Genomic DNA, 19,797 nt, shown 5'->3' on the forward strand with positions numbered 1-19,797 from the left:
CCAGCTTTGCACTGTGTTGCCTAAATCTGAATAATTCTCCTTAAAAAAGGCATTTTGCCAGTTTTTACAGTACAGTATATATGTAAAAGCACAAAACATAGGCAAAAGTATCATCTGCATTCAAGACCGCAGGATCACAGCACCAGGAAAACTCAGATAAATTGTATCCATCTGGAAGGCTAACAGCTGAACACCATAACCCCCAGATAAGTAATAAGCTTTCAAAAACTGGGGATTTTTTTCCTCAATTTTCTGTTGACCTGACTGTCCTTGTGATCCACTATGGTCTAAACTAATGTGTCACTGCAAACAATTTGCCCAGACTAAAATATTACTTAAAAATCCTGGGGTTCTCCTCCTTGTTTTTTTTTTTTTGTTTTTGTTTTTTTTTTTTTTGTTTTTTTTTTTTTTTTTTGTTTTTTGGTTTTTTTTTTTTTGTTTTTTTTTTTTTTTTTTTTTTTTTGTTGTTGTTTTTTTTTTTGTTTGTTTGTTTTTGTTTTTTTCCCTTCCAAAAATCACAGCTAGGTGCACTACAAAACAGAGAAATTAATTTTAAAAACTACTGTATTTCTCCACAGTGTCAAATCTGCTGAGGCAGTGCTTTTTTAAGCACACCATGCTAAAAAAGCTGTGCAGATTGACTAAGGTAGAAATTGAGGCACAAGCTGCAAAAGGACACTCTTCCACTTTTAAGAATTGGCTTTATATTGGCTTACAACTTAATTCTAACAAAGCATGAAAAACTAAGGTATGGTAGGGTCTCAAGTATGATTGTTTAGCCTCTAAAAGCATTAGAGCTTCTTGATTTGCAGCTCACAGCTAGAAAAGAGAACAGGTGCAGCTCATCTGGCCTAGTGACAAAAGCAGAATTTGGGTATGTGACCAAAAAATTTAAAAGCCATAAGCTTCCAAAATAATTTGTTACAACTAAAGTGTGGAAAGGATTGGGTGGGTTTTTTTCCTCTAAAAGCAAAGTTATGTCTAGGTTGTGTATCACAACTCTTATAGTCAGTACAAGCCAAAAACCACGAATATCCCAGCAGTTATTCTGCAGTGGGAAATTAAAGGAGCACCTTTTCCAGCAGCACATTGGGAGTCTTAATAACAAACCTTGCTCCTCCTCCATAGGTATTTTGCATTTAGTGCTCAGTAGCTAACACAGGAGAGGTGACAAGAGTTTTCACGCCAGGGCTGTAACTCCTGCTCGGGCTGCCCCACCAGCACTGCAGGATTCAATTGCCCCGCTTTTCCAAGGGGCGTTCAGGAACCCCGACCTTCAGCCAGGAAAGCAAACACCACCTTATAGCGAGCAACACCCCACTGCCTCTATGAGTACCCCACATATTCACAGAATTAATTTGAAAAGGACCTCTGAGACCAAATTTTTAACATAGCACCACGTTCACCGCTAAACCACGTCCTCAGGTGCCAGGGATGTTTAACACTTCCAGGGATGCTGCGGCCACCGCTCCCCCGGGCAGCCCGTTCCGCTGCCTGGCCACCCGTTAAAGGAAGAAATTTTCCCCCGTACCTAAACATCCCCTGGCATGGACTGAGGCCGTTTCCCCTTGTCCCATCCCTGGGAGCACAACCTGACCCCCGGCTGTCCCCTCCTGTCAGGAGAGCCACAAGTTCCCCCCTGAGCCTCCTTTGCTCCATGCTTAGCTCCTTTCCCTCAGCCGCTCCCGGTGCTCCAGCCCCTTCCCCAGCTCCGCTGCCCTTCTCTGGACAGGCTCCAGCCGCTTTTCAGCCTCCAGGAACAACAGCCCACAAAAAGAACCAACAACCCGACGGGATTTTTGACTTTTCCCCCCGCACCCTCACAGGCTGCCCTGGCCCCACCCAATCCCCCCACCCTCCCCAGCAGGGGCGGGGGCCGGCCCGGCTGGGGCGGGAGGAGCGCTGAGGACACGGGCCCCTGAGGCGGGGAACCGGCAGCGCCAGGGGAACAGGAGGACGAGGATGGAGGGGGAAAGGCCGGGGAGGAAGAAGGATACTCTGCAGGCTGAAGGCCGCCTCAGAGACCGTCGCCTCCTCCGCCATGGCCGCGGCGTTGCCGGGGGCGACCTCTCGCGAGGAGAGGCGCCCGCGCCGCGGCGGGAGGAGAGCCGGGTTTAATTGAACTTAAGTGAATTTCGTTTAATTCAATTCGGTTTAATGTAATTCATCGCTTGTAACTGCGGGCGAAGCTCCTCGCCCGTGTGGGAGCGGCGCCGTGAGGAGCGGGGTGTGAGGGCGAGGAATCTCCAGGGCGTCCCCTCAGGGCGGACCTGCGGCCCCTCCGGCAAACACACACCGACCTTCCTCAAGTGGAAGGAAAAACGGCAGAAAATGAGGGGGGAAACCGCTTCAAACTCCTAAGAGAGGACTGATTTCTTCTGCAGATGGAGCATTTTTGTAGCTGGGAGCTGAGCTAAGTCCTGTGGGACCGATTGCTTAAGTCCCTTCAGGACCCAAACTCTCCTGCGGTTCTATATTCACCTTTAAAAGGAGGAGCTTTCCCAGGAAAAAGCTGGGGAGAGCAGCATATATTTGTGGAGAATACACTTCATGGCTGCTAGGAGTTTGAAATAAAGTTGCAGGGCTCCACAGAAAAAATTATATTGCTTTTTCTTATTTTAAGGTAAGTTTAGAGGTACCAGTCCTCAATTTCCATTGAGTTAAGGGGCTTTACATGAAACAGGAACTCAGAATCAGTGCTTGAATTAATGTAAAGTAATGGAAATAAGTGCCCAAAGTATTTTGGGGGAAAAAAAAGTAATTGCAAAAATTGTAAGAAATTGCTAATGGTTGGGTTGAAAGGAGAGGCACCAGTTTTCCTTGCAGGGTTAACAAAAAAAAAAAACAAAACAAAACAAAACCACCAAAAATACAAACAAACAATAAAAAGGTAAGCATTGACACATTGACATACAGCCTGAAGATCAGAGGAGATGTAAGTGGAGGAAACTGAATTATATAATTCAGTTAAAAATTTAGCCTGAAAAGATACAATCCTGCAGGAAGACCTGCTGAAACTATTGTTTTGGCACTGTGCAGAGATCGTCACACAGGATTGCCATTCCTCTCCCATGGCAGGCACATTCTTGAGAAATGACAAGTACTTTGGCACTGTCACAGTCTCCAAATTGTAATAAAAGAACAGTGTTTTGGCACAAGATTGTCACAACACTGCAAAGATGACAAGAACTGTTGTATTCCCTCAAATTGTCTCAAACACCGTTGTTGAGTTTAATACATGTCAGAGCTTGAACTCAGCTGGTTTCAAGAGGTAGAGGGCAAATGCTGACATACCTTTCTTGATCTTTGATGGCTGGAGTTTTCCACTCCTTCAGATTAAACTGATGTCACCAGCACAGTGTTCTTTCATCATATCCAACCCACCAGAGGCATCTTGAACTCCAGCAGAGCATCTCAAAAAAAAGAATAAGCAGAAGTGGCATCATGAAGCACAACATTCACCAGTCAGTACTCCTGAACTGCAAATTGAAAAGGTAATAACACTACAAAAGTTGGGCTGGCTATCATTCTCTTAGGGAAGTTTCCAATTCCACCACAAATCACAGAGTAAGTTAATGTCACTCAATTCTCTCAGCAAGGTTTGCTGTTAGCCTTCACACTAAGAGTTGAACAAACAAAATGCTAAGCAATACCCTTCTCTGAGTTCTCTCTCTCTGCAGGTCTAACTTCTCCCTGCAAATTATTCATGGGACATGTCTGTCTCACTAAAACATGGAAATTATGGTATCCACAACTGAAGAAGAGTGATGAAAGCTTAAAAAGGGCTCAGGAAGGTGCTTCAGGGAAGATTATGATTAGAAAACAATTAATAGTGGCGGACAAAAGGATCTCAGTCTTCTTGGTTTATTTAAGGAGTCGTTAAAGATCAATGTCAATGGGTAATGGATTTGGTGAGGAAGGCTGTGCAAAGACAGAACCATATCAAGAGAGTAGATCTAGGTTAGATATTAGGAATAAATTCTTCCCTGTGAGGGGGTGATGCCCTGGCACAGGGAGCCCAGAGAAGCTGTGGCTGCCCCAGGCCTGGAACTGTCCAAGGCCAGGCTGGACAGGGCTTGGAACAGCCTGGTCTAGTGAAAGGCATCCCTGCCCCGGGAAGGGCTGGGATTGGATGAGCTTTAAGGTCTCTTCCAACCTAAACCATTTTGGGATTCTATAATATCCAGTAATACAGAGAATTTGCTAAAAACAAATCATAACTAAAAGCAAAGAGTAATTTTTTTTTGCAAATCCAACTGATTCCCAAGTATCCAGAAGGATTTTAAGAACCACAGAGCTCTTTTTTAAAAGTTATATTCTCCATTCAGACACCAGCTAGTTCAGGACATCCTATGGCTCCCATTTTCAGAAGTCAGATATAGTCAGTGCACTTGCTATGAAAAAAAAGTTGAAGTGAAAAAATAACCAATTCCATCATACATGGCTGTTTGCCAGTATTGTAGAGGACCCATAGAGTTTATTTGATTACTTTTAAATAAAAGTCAGTCGGTCAAAGATTGTTATTTCCCAAAGATTTAAAGCTTTGTTTGGAAACAGTGTTTGGTTGGCAACTTCTAAACTCTTTATGTCACCCCTCTGTGGCTATATAAATGGCCTCATCGTACTGACATTTTCCTTCCAAAGGCATAACAAGCCAACTAGTTTCTCTCTACCTCGTTCAGAGCCACCTGCCATAAATACTTTGTATTTGATTATTGCTAAGCTGAATTCCAAGCACCCAATTCACCCCGGTTTATAGCCTCATAACAGTCTGGGTTATAAATGATTATCATCTCCCAAATGGCAGCTACCAGTGCTGTTACTGTATGCCATAACTTCTCCTGAGAAAGACATGGAAGCAGCATCTGCTGTAGCTTCAGCATTTCATTAGGCAGGCTGTTTGCTTTTCTCACAGGGCAAAGACTCAGGCCTGCACCTCCACCTGATAGATCAGCCAGACACGGTAGAGGATTTAAAAGAGATCATTTGTGAAAACTGGACAAACTGGAATGCTCCAGAAGCTTTCTCTGTGCTCCCACTCCATAAGGGCCAGGTACTCTTCCCTTTATACCTCACCTGGAAGACTGAGAGACTCTCCTTGCATTCAGAGCAAAATATCCCCTCCTGCTGAATTCAACAATCCAACTGGCTGCAATGTTGACAGGTTGAGTTAAAAAACCAGAACAACCACTTGAGCTACTTTCAGTGACTTTCCCTCCCCTGCAGGAACACATCCAAGAGCTTCAGTATATGCACTTCATCACAGCAGACAAGCAGCCAACAAAGAATTATCTGCCCCACTGACTTTGACACACCCATTTCTAATTGTTCTTCTGCTCAGCTTTTGGCGAGGAAGGACGAGGCAATGTCAGCAATTCAGCTTTCTGGGGGAGCACAAAGCGTGGCTCTAACAGCACTGTGACGATGACAGCCAAGAGGCCATTGTCCACACGGTCGTGGTGGAGCACGGGACCACAGCTGGGAGCCAGAATGAGTTGGCAAACATCTTGTTCCAACTTCTGCCGTGCCATCTGGCTTCCAGAGAGGTGACTGACGTTAAATGTATTTTCTCTGTGTTGCCATCTGGCAGCTGCTTGTACAACAACAGAGTAACATGCAGAATTTGGCTGAGACTTATCCCAAGAATCACATCAAGGATACTTGTAACACAGACTCTGGAATGGAAAAAAGCTTACAAGGAAAGTTTTGTCAGCTGCGGGCATTACAGGCACAATGTTGCAGGTGGGTAAGAGGGAGTGGGAAATTATATATCCCTGTGTTTTGTGTGTGTTTATTTTACAGAGTTCCCTTAAAAGTTTCTACAGGGAAGGAAGGGACATGCAGGCAGGTTTCCAATGGACACAAATATTGTATCCAGTGAAATGTCTGTTATTGAGAAGTACCAGCACATTTGCCATGCTCTGGAAGTATCAGTGCTAGGATGCCTGACAGTTGGGAAAAATTATGCACAGAACTCCATGATATCAGAAGGCAAATTAATCACTTTATTATACTATAACTATCTTACAGAATATCACACTAACAAAAACTATCACTAACTAACTCATGACTGTCTCCCAACAGTCAGGACAGCTCTTTGTGATTGGCCAAGGAAACAAAACAGTCCTCAGCAGAATCCAATTACCAAATTCCTTCAGGTAAATAACCTTCCAACACATTCCACATGTTCACAAACACAGGAGCAGCAAATGAGATAAGAATTGTTTTGATCATTCTTTTCTCTGCTTCTCTCACAGCTTCTCTCTGTTCAGAGGGCATATGAATACCACGTGGAAGCACAGTCACTTTCCCATCTTTAGAAAAGCAGGACTTTTTTCCCTGCTGTAATGTTGTATGCCAAAGGTACTTCCGATAAAGGAAGGAGATTTAGGGGATTGATTAGTACAAACAGTCTCAAAAAGAGAGACTCTGCTACTTTAACAGAAATTTCATCTAAAAATGTCAGGACTGCCAAATGCAGTGTAACTACAGTGTAATAATACCTGTAATGACAGGTCATTTTTATAAAGGTCACATTTGCAAAGCCATAGTAACCTTGCTGAGCTTTAAATGTAACAGAATAGGGTGCTTCCAAAAAACAGAGTAGGATTTCTAATAAATATGATCCCACAGCAGCTTAAATCAATCAACTTTGTACTCTACCTCCTGCTGGGCACTCCTGCTTTTTTCCTTGCTCCTGTGTTGGTGCTCATATGATTCTCAATTTAAACCTAAAAAATCAAATCCAGATGATTTTTTTTTTTTTGGGGGGGGGGGTGTTAGTTTTTTTGTTTGGTTACTTTTTTTTCTTAATGAGGAAAAGTAATACTAAAATGCTAGACGTTTGGCATTCAGAGTCAAGCTGAAGTGACTAAATGTATTTTGTCTCTACTCTGTAAGAAGAACATTAAATACATAAGGCTCTGCTTCATTTCCAGGTATTTCTATAGATTAGATGTAGGATACATTAAATCTCTTTTAAAAGGGTTTGAGTGGAGATCATATGAAAACAAAAATGTCTGTTTTCCAACACATCAGCAGTTCTGCTGATGGTCATTTTCCTAAACATTTCACTGAAGCACAATGAGCATTAGGTGGAATACTAGTTACACTAGTTAGTCACCAAATACAAAACATTGCATTCTTTAGTAAATTTCTAAAATTGAGCCTGATTTCTGGCTTCAATGTCACACAACTCTTTCACAGGAAAGAAACAGGCAATAATCTGCTCCAAACCCAACAATGTAAGTGAAAACAGAAGTATGAAGAGTTTTGACTTCGCTTGGAGAAAAATTAGGGAGTCAACAGTCAAGCATTTTGTCAATAACACAGCAAAGACATCAGTACAACATGAGCCCAGGTGTCCCACTGCAGACCTGGAGTGGCAATGTACACAGTCCAGTCTGTACACTGCAGTGCATAATAGAAGAAATGTGAATTCCATCCACACTGCTGCTGCTCCTGCCAAGAACCACAGCCTCCACACCTCTGGCTGCTGCTGCCCTTGAAAACTATCAGGAGCATTATGTTGGCTCTGCCTGCTCTGAATTTGGGAGCATTTCTGCATCACAGATAGAATAAACAGTGCTAAAAGACAAGAGAGGTGCCACACAGTAACTTTTTATTTTACAGGTGGGTGGAGTGAGCAGTGTTCTCTCTGAACTCCAGTTTTGTGAGCACAAGTATTTATACAGCTTATAGGGACTAATGATTATTGGTTCCATATAATTAGAGGCTTTTCACTTAATATGTTCCTCTCTCCTTTGAAATTAAATTTAGTTAATATGCTCTTAAAGGCAACTGTGACCACAATGCAGCTACTACACTCCTACTAAAAGCTAAGGATGTGGCTGTAGTAAAGGGAAAAGCCACTACCCTTAGCACAGAAGACCAGAGAAAACAAAGTGCTGTATTTTTTGCTAGTCTGTACTTAGCAAGAGAGGCAAGAATTGAGACACCACCAGGTCAGAAAACATGAACTAAAGGACAAACCAACACAAAAGCTTGCAAAAACTGTTCCTTTTTCTCATTTTACCTTGCTTCCAAGGGCTTCACTGCTTGTTACCCAGGTGATGCATCTTCCCATTGGAAGACTTCATGCTAATAATTAGCACATGCCAGAATCATTTTGTGTGGTTTCCTGCTTTTTTTTTTTGTTTATTTGTTTTTGGAGGTCATGTATGTACATGCTCACATTAAAAATCAGACATGACAAAGTTTTCTCTGGCAAAATCAGATTAAAAATTGACATAAAGGAATACATCCACTAAAGCCATAAATTATTCAAAATGATTGGGTGCTTCAACAACATTTTCTCCCTGTACCCAATCCTGTCTTTTCTCTTTAGTAAGATAGCATGCAGTCTACTTCACTTTCTTCCTTCTTGTTGCCCCAAAAACATTTGCCTGCTCTTTGATGCTTTCCTTGCTTGGTCTCACTCCTCCCTTTGTTTGGTTTTTTTTTTTTTTTGCTCTAGCTTTCCCTATTGTGGCCAACCATTTACATTTCTGGTTTTAGCAACTTTCACAATCTTCTGCTATTTCTTCAGCCTGTTTTCAGAGATAGACCTAGAATAAATGGTTTATTTTAAAAACCCCAGGAAATTATACCCAAAAAAATGCTCCAAGAGGCCACAGAATTTGAACCAAAATGGGCATAGAGTATCAGGGGATTTGTAGCCAAAAGCAACATTTGCTAGCAGAGCTTTTAGCCAAGCCTTTCCTCACCTGCTTAAAGCTTATTGCCTTGATGGAGACCAAGCATGGAATTTGAAGTTCCTCAAGAATTTTTTTTTTTATTGCAGTGTCATTTTTCACATATAGAATATGAAAATATAAATTATTTCAGTGTCCACCTCTAACTTGTCTCAGCTGAACTGAGGGTGGCAGTACATACTGGTTTCTCTATACACAGTGAGGACTGCACTGCTTTATGTCCATCTCTATGTTTTGTTATTATTAACACAAATGTAGAACTCTGGGCAACAATTCTATAAAAATGCGCCATTTTGAATAATTTTTTAGAAAAAACAAAGCTCTTCTGTGTCCAAATACTGATTGTCATTTGTGATGTGAATGAAGCATTTCATGGCTTTCATTTTCACATGCCTCTGATGAAAGCAATAGCACAATATTGGCACCCTATACCTAAATGTCAAAGCATTGCTTTGTGGGGCTTTTAATATTTTGTTTAAATATTGAAGCGCCACAAAATTGAAACCTGGAAATGCTATGTTTAAGTTCTTTCCTTTTACCTTCATACTACTTATAGCACAACCATAACTTTTGCTGTCAAGCCATTTGCTCATTTCTGTATAGAACAGGGTGAGCAAATGTTGGTAATTCAGCTTCTCAAACTAGACCTAAACCTTGGGCACCCTATATTGCATTTGAGGATGCCCAGAGGGGTTTGAAATGGACTAGCTCACACACTGGAAGCTTACCTTAATATAAATTATTCTCATAAATATACCTCTGGAATGTTCCCTTCGAGTCAAACACTTAACATAAGATTAGAATCTAAAGGGACACAGAGCCAAGAGGCTTTCACTGACTCCAAATCCTTACAATTGGCTCTGCCAACTTGTCCCCTTTCTGGAAATGGCAATTGCAGTGCCTGTGTCCAAGAGAGACTGGCTGCATCTGGGCCCCCACTGGTGTCCAGTCCACCTCCTGGATCCAAGCCCCAAGCAGGATGTCCTTTCAGATGAACTCTTTCCAGGGCTGCTTTGACCAGAGGAGGCATCTCCTTGCTCTCTGTTGGTTTCTATCCTCCCCTCCTGAGTCTGTGAGCTGACCAAAACAGGCATTTACAAGGCACTCTGATGGCTGCTGATTCCTCTCCACTGGTCAGGCACAGAGAGAAATGTAGCTTTACTTTTAATAGCAGCTTACTCCACTGGAAGTTAAGATGATGTAGCTATCTAAGGAATACAAAATTTGTGTTTAAATTAATTAATCCCACTTTAAAACAAACACCTCCCTGTAAAGGCATTTCTGACCCCTCAAAATATACAGCTGAGTTCAGAAGAGAAAATTCAGAATTTCCTCACATAAATTCACATTTATACTTCTGAACGTATATTCAAACTTTACTGGGACATAATGTGAGTATCTTCACAGGCCAGCATGATCATCTTTTGCTTCACACAAGAACCTCAGCTCACCTTGCTGGCCTTGGTAGGGTTGGTGACTCTAGAAATGGTTCTGTTCAGAAGTGACTGTTCAGTGCCAGCTAGGTAAGGTGTGGTTCCCTAGGTATTGCCCTTACCCAGTTCAAACCCCACATCAAAGCATGGCTCCTTACAGTCCATTCTTTTGGCAGTGAGAAATCTAAAACAAAGCATGCAAAGAAAAGCAAAGTATGTGGACTAACCCATCCATATCCCTTTTGACATTTCCATCAGACATGTGCAATTTTCACTTCACATTTTTCATCAAGTTTTTTTTAAAGCACAGCCAACGTTAAACCTTTACAAGCTAGGGACCACAAATCAGTTATGTCTGAACATATGACAAGTGGCTACAGTTGCAATTCCCACCCTTGCAAAATGCAAGATCTCTTACTTGGAAAAAAAACCCAAAAACCCAAACAGCAACAAGAAAAAAAAATTAAAAAACCCAAGACAACCATGTGGACAAAAGCATCTTTACACATGAAGCTGGGGTTCTGAGTGAGCCAGAATTCTTGAAGGAGTACCTGTGTGTCCAGACCCCAAGTCCTTCTCCCTCTCTCCTGTTCAGGACAGAGCATGGCTGTATGGCACAATGCAAAGTACCTGTGTGTCTTCAGCTGTCCTGGGAGACTTCACACGATGTCAGACCCCTGGTGGGCCCTCAGCTGGAGCACTTCTGAGCCTGGTCAGCCTTTCTTTTGCACTTCAGCTGGCAAGGCAGAGCATCTTGCCAAGTCTTCACCCTCCTTAGCCCATGCCGGGTGATTTCGCAGTGAGCCAGCAATTACTCAGACTGGCATGTTGTCAGGTCATGTGTCAGATACATTTATCTCATTTACAAGCAGAAGATTCTCCAGTGAATAATTCAGAAAGAAATAATCACCTTCATGGTCCATTTTCCCACCCCCAGGCTCTGTCTCTAACAAGCACCCACTGAACCTGGTGAGACATGTCGACTACAGAAGGAGCAATTTAAAAATCATTGTGTGCACACGCAGACATCCCCCCATGATTTCACTTACTGCTAAAGGCAAACAGCAATCTGTTGGCCCAACCCTCAGTGAAATCACATGAGGTTTTCCTATCAACTTAAAATGGAGCTGGACTGAATCTAATAATCTGAAGCCATAAAGTTCATCGTTCACAGGCTCTCATCATCACACGTAAAATGATCTGCCTTTTGGAAGCTACTTGTTATTTTCTACTCACTAGCCTCAGGGAACACGGATTGCCACAAAGCATATAAAAATAGCACTAGCTACACTAAGATATTGCCCAGCAAATCTAAGGCCAAAGGAGGTAAAGTTATATCAGCAATGTTTCCTTGAGCCTTCCTTTTTTAAATTATATTTGCCATACTTCGTAAATCCATGGCTAAGTATGTTTTCTCCTCATTGGTGCATGAATCTCAATTGTAAAACTATTAAGATGGTGCAGAGAATCTATTTCTTCATCTGTACACTATCCCATGGGTTACCTTACTTTGTGCAAACAAAACGGCAGAAATTTTTGTAATTAGATTACGTGGGATAATTTGTGCTAAATAGCAACTCTGATGAATGTGTTAAAACATAACCCATTTCCCCAGCCTGTTTTTTCATGCTGAGAATGGCTGGTGAGATCTGTGTGATTGTGACATCCAGCCCAAATCCCAGTATCTGAAGGAAGATGTGGAGGAGCAAACAACAGTCCATTTTTTTTCCTAACTATATCAGCTAGTCCAATTCAAAAATATTATTATTCCTCCCAAACTGTGCTTGAAGAACAGCAATTTTAATCACAGGAGGAATGCAGGAATAATCCCTAAGCTTCACACACTAAATTATGTCACAAACAGAACAGACCTATAGATTTTGCCTTTATGGCAAGAGGCACAACAGGGGATTGGTTTTCTGTTTGACTCTAAGGTGTCTAACTGGACATTTTCAGACTTGACATCTCACTTGCTTCTGTTTCCAGGATCCACCACGAGACTCCCTGAAGGAAATTTGACTCAGAGCAGGATGGCACCTGAACTGAACAAAATCTGCTGGCATCTCCACCTGCAACCTTGTCCATACTCTCCTTCACCTGTGAGATGAAGGTGAGTACCCTCCAGCCAAGTGGAGCTATTCCCAGTAAGCCCAAGTGAGGAGTTCAGTCTGTATATGAAAATTCTTGTGACCATTAAACACTTTGCCTGTTCCATCATTACACAGAACACAATGCTTAATTAGCTTTTGATTATCACTCCCATTACTGTAAATTAATATTAACAAGTAGCAATGATTCTCAGCACTGATGAAATGGGTCCCCTTTTCTGGGTTTGATAGCTGTACCCAGACTCACTGTGAAAATCCAGAGTGCACTGACACTGGAAGCTGGAAACCAGCTCTGGTTCCAGGTTCATGGATGGGCTTTCCTGAGTGTTTATCCTTGCACATGTATGTAAATGTAGATCTCAGTTCTGCAGTTTTAGTCCACCTTGGAGTTACTAAGCATGATGGCATTTCACTGCCAATATAATTTTATAGAGGCACTGGTTGTTAGGATGCAGCTTTGTTCACCACAGTTAACCATACTGTCTCAATTCATCATGCACCCACCAGACCATAAATCTGCTAATTAAAGAGAGACACATCTCCAGCTACAGTGTTTGGACAGTGCCTTCCTCCCAGGCATGGATTCAGTCATGTTTCTCTCACAGCACTGTGTCAGCTTGATGCTTTCACTGGTCACAGCTAATTAGGGCTGAGTGAGCTGTGCTATTGTAGCTCTAAAATGCTGATGTTATAAGCAGCTCAAATCCAACACAGGAGGCTGAGGAGCCTCCTGAAGGCACAGCAGTCTCCACAGCAGCCTCCCTGCTTCCCTGACCAGTCACCACTTTATACATCCCCCTTGGAGTTGTCCAGGAGCAAAGACAAAGCACAACTTGGACCAGGCTCAGTTGCTTTCAATTCCAAGACTCATACCCATCTGCTGCAAAGTGCAGTGGATCAGGTATGAAAGCTTGGTGGGACAGGAAGTCTCTATCTGAACCTGACAGAAGGGACCATTTCACATGGGTCACCATTGAGCCACGTGCTGTTATCAATGCTGAAAGCCTGTGTGAGCACTGCCAGCTTTGCCCATAAAAGTTCCCTGCTTTTCTGTAATTGTATCAGGGATGAGAAGAGCCCTTAATGGGGATATTTATAATCTTTGTCTGCTCCATCCTCTTCACTCCTTAGCCATTTCCACATAAAGATCCCTAATTCTGCACAGGAAATTTATATTCCAACCATGTCAATTCCTCTAATAGTTCATTGTCTGATTCTTTATTAGAGAGAAGATTGCAGATCTGTTAAAATCAGGAAAAGATCCTATGGGTGTCAATGGTCTTTGTGTCAGGATCCCATGAAAACATTTTCCTCCTGACAAAGCAGAGCAAATTTCCACAGACCAAGTGTTGTTGAGGCAACCTGTTAATACTGAAAAATCAAACATTTACAGTTCCTTCCCTTCCCATCTTCTCAGGTGTTGCCACATCAATTTATCCCCTGTGGCAGTGATAAACCGGCAGCAAGAGCACATGCATGTTGTCCACAGCCAAAGGAGAGACACTGATCCTCTTAAAAAAGTCAGGTCATTTCAAAACTTCTCCAGGCATCACAAGATGTCCTCTTAGTGAGCAATTAAAATTATTCTTTTTTAATATTTGAAAACTTTTAAACTAAAAAGCACTTCTAAATGATCAGGTATTTTGGCCTAAAGTGTGAGGCCACCTTGCAGCACACACCATGCATTCATTGTGGTATTTCCCCAAGGATGTGTTGTGCTACCCAGCTTCCCTCCCAGCCAGCAACTTCACAAATTGACAAACTATAAGAAGGGCTTTTTTTATAGAATGAAGAATCAATAGCTGTCTACTTGGATAGCCTCAAAAAGTGCTTAACTTTTAATTGAATGCTGGAAAAGAAAATGCAAAGCACAAGAGCTCAAAACAGCATGAAGCCTGCATAATTATCTTTCTCCTTGCAGTTCCTCATGTGGGCTGGAGACTAATTAAACACATGTGCAGGCTACAAAATGATTTGCAAGGATATCTCTTTTGTCAGTTTGCAAGGGGATGTAAGCAGAAGGAAAGTACCAGCAAGGAACAGGAGCCACGGCCAGCTGTCTGATACACTGTCATTTTCACTGGTACCTTTGCTTTAACTTCAGCCATCTAGAGCAAAGACAAATTAGATTTTGCATCTGCTTTGTAATGAGACAAAGTTCAAGACAATGGTAAACTTGGGCTTCTAGAGAGGTATAAACACACATACAGGAGTTTTGAAGCACTTTGGTGCTGACTTCATGCACTGTACAGGTATATTTTTCATTATTGAGCTACCTGTCCTAACATGAGCATTACATACATAACGTAGAAATTTAAAAAGCATTTTATTTTTTCTGGTGCAGAAACACAAAACCAAGTAAAGCTTTTAATCTTAAAATCCCTTATTTACCATTTATCATGTTAACAAGCATAATAAAACAGCCATTAAAAAACATACCTGTTTTTTAATGTAATACTTTTGTAAAGTATTTCTCCAGCATACAAGCCCTATCTCCCTCTTCTCCCTCCTTTCCAGAAGAAAAAAGATTTCAGCCTGTTCACCAGGGCCTTAAATCATGTCTCTTTTCCCATCCAAAGTAAAAGCACCTGCCCAGTCTGGCAGGATTGAATTAGAGCCCAGCAACCATTGCCCTAATAGGAGGAAATATTATTAACTTTAATTCATTCACATCAGCATTGATCAGAAGCAGTTACTGAGTGCCAGGAAGATACGGGGATGTCCGTACATGGCACTCAAGGCCAGTGCAATTACCACAGAAATGAAGGATGCTGTGATCAGTCCAAACAATTGTGTGCAATTATAATGGAAAGTTCTGATCTGTGGATTTCACCCCGCATGCACTGTATGAAGGCTCTCACATCCAAAGGCTTCTGTGAGTCTGCAGTCCCAAAAAAATTGTCAGCTACTCCATAAAATGTAGCTTTTTTTAAAAAAAAGTACATTTTTAAGGAGATGATGATGATATTTCCCACCAGTGAAGCACTGCTCATAAACGGTGCTGCTCCAGGGTGTGCAAATTAAAATGAAGCTTTCAGATGTGGCACAGTGTGGCCCTGGCAGAATAGTTCAATGCCACTCTAGAATCCCAAGAGCTTTGGTGGAGCAAGACTGGAAGACCTTGGATGTGTTGTCAGTCTCTCAAAAATAGATACCCAAAATCCTGAAATCCCCCAAGCAGAGGGATGCCTTCCTGAAGACATTTGCTGTGAGAGGGGCTGTGGTACAAGTTGGGATGGGTGAAATCTTCCTAGATGAATGTCCTTTCTCATCTTTACCAGCATTTGCACTCCACCATCACTTTAAAGCCTCCAACATAAATAAATGCACCACTGAATTCTGTCTCTGGTTCTCCTCCATTTCACCACTCCTGTTCTGCTGAGCATTCCTGTTCTTTCTCCGTGCCTGGGGCAGCACAGGAGTGGTTGTGGGAGCACAGCATAGGTGGATGACTGCTTTCTTTTGCTCTCACTCAAATGCTCTCTGGATGAAGCTCCTTTCATCAGCATCATTGCCCCACACTCCAGCAGGAGCTTGAAAAACTCCCAAACTCCTTCTCTCCCGTTTCCAACCCACCGAAAGCAGGAGGGGACAGCGGTGACAACAGGGCTGGCTGCTCACATGTGTCCTCACCGTGTCAAACACCACGCTCAGGTCCAGCCCAGTGGGTACCAGCTGAATACCAGCAAGCTGCCTGGGGCCACCTCAGGCCATCAGCCATCCCAGAGCTGTCCGGGAGTGGTTCTGATTTCAGGTGTCCCCAAGCTCAGTTGTCCCTGAGCGGTCCCCTGCTTGCCCAGCCCTTTTAGCTCGGCTCCCACGGGATGCACAGCTCCTGCGAGCGCATCCCTGGCTGCAGCCAGTCCCCGTAGCGCGGCCAATGCTGCCCCCCTAATGCAAAGCACAGAATTATCTGCGCCAGGCAGGAGGGGAGAGCCTCTGTCCCTGTCCCTGCACTGGGTGACCTCAGGGAACCAAGCTGAGGGCGCGGCTGGAGGGGATTTTCTCCTCTCGTTTGCAGAGATTTAAGAGCAGGCATCAGCAGCTTCCTGCAAGGCACGGGAGTGTTGGGAATTCCCCATGTGTGGAGACACGGGGCTTGATTTCATATTTCTCAGAAGGCTGGTTTATCATATTATGATATATATTATATTAAATACTACATAAAAACTATGCTAAAAGAACAGAGAGAAAAGATCATCAGAAGGCTTGAAAGAACAAGAATGGAATGCATAACAAAATCCTGTGACTGCTCACAGCCTCAACACGGGTGGATGTGGTTGGTGATCAATTGAAAACAATCCACATGGACCAGTGGGAGATGCACCTGTTGCATTCCACAGCAGCAGATAGTTATTGTTTACATTTCTTTCCTGAGGCCCTCAGCTCCTTCAGGAGGGAAAAATCCTGGCAAAGGGATTTTTCACAAAATTTCATGGCCACAACGGGAGTTTCTCAGAAAGGCATCCCAGGCTGGGAAAAGGGATGCACAGTGTTAGAGGTACGGCCCTGGCTGATGGGAAGCAGGAAGAAGAGAGGCAACTCGCCCTTCTCAGCCCCTGAGTGGGCAAACAAAGAATTATTAATTCCTTATATATTCTTTCTCACAGTCATATGGTGTGAAAAATTGTTGAAGAGAAACCTTCAAAGCGTATCTGGCAGAGCGTTAAACTGATGGGAAAAGACCACTGCCATTTTTATCCATCCTAAATCATTAGGTAACATGATTAAAAAAAAAAAAAAAAAAAAAAAAAAAAGCCTAGGAATATGCAGAACAGCTGAAACAAATGCTGTTGCCTATTAGCGGAATATTTTGTCTCTGCGAGCATCTCGGTAGCTGGTGCCCGGAGCAGCGGGGAGGCACAAGGCAATGCTGACATCTACTGTCGGCAGCCCCGCACCGCCCGCACCTCCTGCCCGCAGCCGCCCCAGAGCCGGGAATCCCGGCTCCAGCTGGGGCCGGGCACACGCATGGATAAACCAAGGAAATGTAACCCCAGCCATGATGTTACAGCCCCAGAGAACGAGTGATCCCAAGCGCAAATATTTATACAAGGTGAATTGCACTGCTCTCAATTTTGTTGCTGGGCTAAGGCATAAAAAGTACATATTCTCAGAGCAGGTAAATATTTGCTTTCTTTAGGACACCCACAGGACTTTGGTGCATTAATTCTTCCCCCCTTCTGGATTTATTTTCTCTATTAAGTTTTACATTGCTCCTTTAATCCAATTAGTACTAAAATCTTCCCCTTTTTTCATCACGGTGCAGATAGAAAACATGTTTTATTCCCTGCAGCAAGAAAGCATAAACTGCCAAAAAAAAGCCCTGAAGATTACAAATTAAACTCATAAAGGTGTTTGTACTTCTGCTACAGTGCTTGAACGCTGTGTCTGTAATAACAGCAAGTGACATCCAGGAATCCCTTGTGTTGTACCTTACAGGAGCCACCAATGGGGGGAGGACTAAACCTTGGAGCTGCAAACCAACTGCAGTACTGAGAGGCACTAGGAATTATTAGAAGCAGAAAATTGTGTATGGCTGTGCATCTGTTAGGGAGAATAAGCATTTCCATGCACAGCGAAGCAGGCAAAGTGGCTTTCAGGTGTGTCTGATAAGGTTGTAAAAGTTTATTGCAAGATGAGCTATTCCTGCTTATATCTTAGTGGAAGAGTCTAATTAGAAGCAATTAATTTCCTTATAAAGTGGTATTACAACCATTCCTGCTGGCATCTGCTCCACTCACTGTGCACAACAAGCAGCTATTGTTGCAAAGTAGGACAGACATTGGAAAAGATCCCGCTATTTCTGACATATCTCATCCCAAGTCACTTGCAAATAAAAGAGGCTTTGGGCTTGTCTTTCCTATCCTTATCTATATTCTGTGCTGGTATGCACGAGGCCCAGCTGGGGAGCATTGGCACAAAACTCTGTGAGATCAACACCCTGTGAGCATTTTAACTAAAATACAAGGTGTATTTGGGTAGGGATGGTGGCTTTGCTGTGACTCTGGGGAGCAGAGCAGTAGGTGGGCTTGTCAGAATTTTTCTGATGGAAGAGTTCATCAAGAGAAACTCCTCAGACAACTTGATAAAGGTGATGGGGCCCTCCAGCATGCTGGAAAGCTTGACCTAATCCCCTTCTGTTGCTCAATTTGGGCTCAAATCTCTTTCCTGCTTCCTCTTGTGCTGGTTAATTTAGAGGAGTAGCATTTGATCCCTGCTTCAATAATGTTGTGTTCCCTTGAATAAGAAAGGGGGGTACCTTGGAAAAAAGCCCCCCTTTTTCAAGATAGAAAAGTGGTATCTAGCCAGACTCTTCTCTTTCCTCGTGTTTATATTCTAACACCATCTGCCTCCTGCAATGTGTTTACTGTACACATGTACCATAAAGAGTTGTTTGTTTGTTGGATGAGTGGGGTCATGGTGCTCTCAGCATCCCAGCTGTATCCTCCTGGTTGGTTCTGACTGTCTCCTTGCAGGAGCTCCCAGGTCCCCTCTGCACAGGAGTGAAATGGCTTCTGTGCTGATGCTTGTTTTGATTAAGAGAACATTTGTAGAGCCTCAGTAGGGTGGAGAGCTTTGTTTTGTGAGTACTGAGCACAAATCGTTCCCACGTTGGTGGGAGGGAGGAGGAGGAAGGACTGAATGAGACAGCAAGGTGGGGGACAGGAGTCTGTGGGATCCTGGTGGCCACAGGACACCCTCTGCCACCCCTCAGCAATGGGGGCCTGAGCTGACACCTTGCCATCTTTGCAGAAGCACTTTGGGGGATAAAAGGCGTCTGGATGGTCCCAGCCCTTTTCCTGCAGCACAGGAAGTCCCACCTGCAACCCCTGAGTTGGGGGAGGCTGTGGCCTGTCTGGAAAAGCTGTTTTGAGGGACATGCTGTGCTTTCTAACACAGGAACAAAATAAAACATCTCTGTGTGTAAAGGGAAAGAAGAAAGCACTGTTCCTGTGCCCTGGCTCAGAGCATTCACCCCTACCTGTGTGCCAGGGCACTAAAACCAGCAGGGACCAGAGCTGGCTGCTGTGGGGCAGGGACCCCCTTGGGGTTTGGGGGGTGCCCACAGCTGGCACCTTCCAGCTTAAGGAGAGTTGAAGGGAGCTATTTTGAAGCAACAATATAATCCCACTCTCTTTTTTTTTCAGTCTATGAGGTAATGAACGTCTTTAGTGCTTAAAGGTGCTGTGAGGAGCTGCAGGGCATGTGTGAATGCCAACATTTTATAGAAGGGGTGGTTTTACTGCCAGCAGACTTTAAAAAAAAATCCCTGCAGTTTATATTAATAAGACTGGATGTTATTGCATGTCAGGAGTTATTGTGATTTATAAAGTCCTTCTTATGTGGTGTGTAATGAAAACCCTTGGCTCTCGGTCCCAGTCGCTAACGGGAGATGATAGCAGCTTTATCTGCAATAGCCAACTTGACCTGGAACCTTCTGTCACTTCTAATGATGCTTTATGCTGCCTTCTGCTTTCACCTGAGTTTGGGGTAGAGTCTACTTTCATAAAGTGAAAAAATAGCAGAATCCTTTTAGGA

General features: G+C 43.2%; 1 protein-coding gene and 1 long non-coding RNA gene across 4 annotated transcripts in view; one reads left to right on the forward strand and one right to left on the reverse strand.

Annotated features, from left to right (window-relative positions):
* The window catches only part of SPAG16 (sperm associated antigen 16), a 360,034-nt gene extending 357,951 nt beyond the window's left edge, over nt 1–2,083 (reverse strand). The window contains exon 1 of one of the 3 annotated variants that reach the window (XM_064433595.1): nt 1,370–1,524. In XM_064433595.1, coding sequence (XP_064289665.1) covers nt 1,370–1,392 — 23 coding nt within the window. In that variant the 5' untranslated portion in view covers nt 1,393–1,524. Of the gene's footprint in view, nt 1–1,110; nt 1,302–1,369; nt 1,525–1,997 lie in introns of those variants that run through there. The other 2 variants (XM_064433594.1, XM_064433596.1) reach the window with 2 other exon arrangements.
* A 2,090-nt stretch (nt 2,084–4,173) lies between these two features.
* LOC135308548 (uncharacterized) overlaps nt 4,174–19,797 on the forward strand; it is a 33,468-nt gene continuing 17,844 nt past the window's right edge. Inside the window, exons 1-2 of the long non-coding RNA XR_010368951.1 lie at nt 4,174–5,742; nt 12,134–12,257. This is a non-coding gene — a long non-coding RNA (uncharacterized LOC135308548). The remainder of the gene's footprint in view (nt 5,743–12,133; nt 12,258–19,797) is intronic.

The sequence above is a fragment of the Passer domesticus genome, chromosome 10 (genome assembly GCF_036417665.1).
Source record: "Passer domesticus isolate bPasDom1 chromosome 10, bPasDom1.hap1, whole genome shotgun sequence".
In the NCBI taxonomy this organism is placed as follows: Eukaryota; Metazoa; Chordata; class Aves; order Passeriformes; family Passeridae; genus Passer; species Passer domesticus.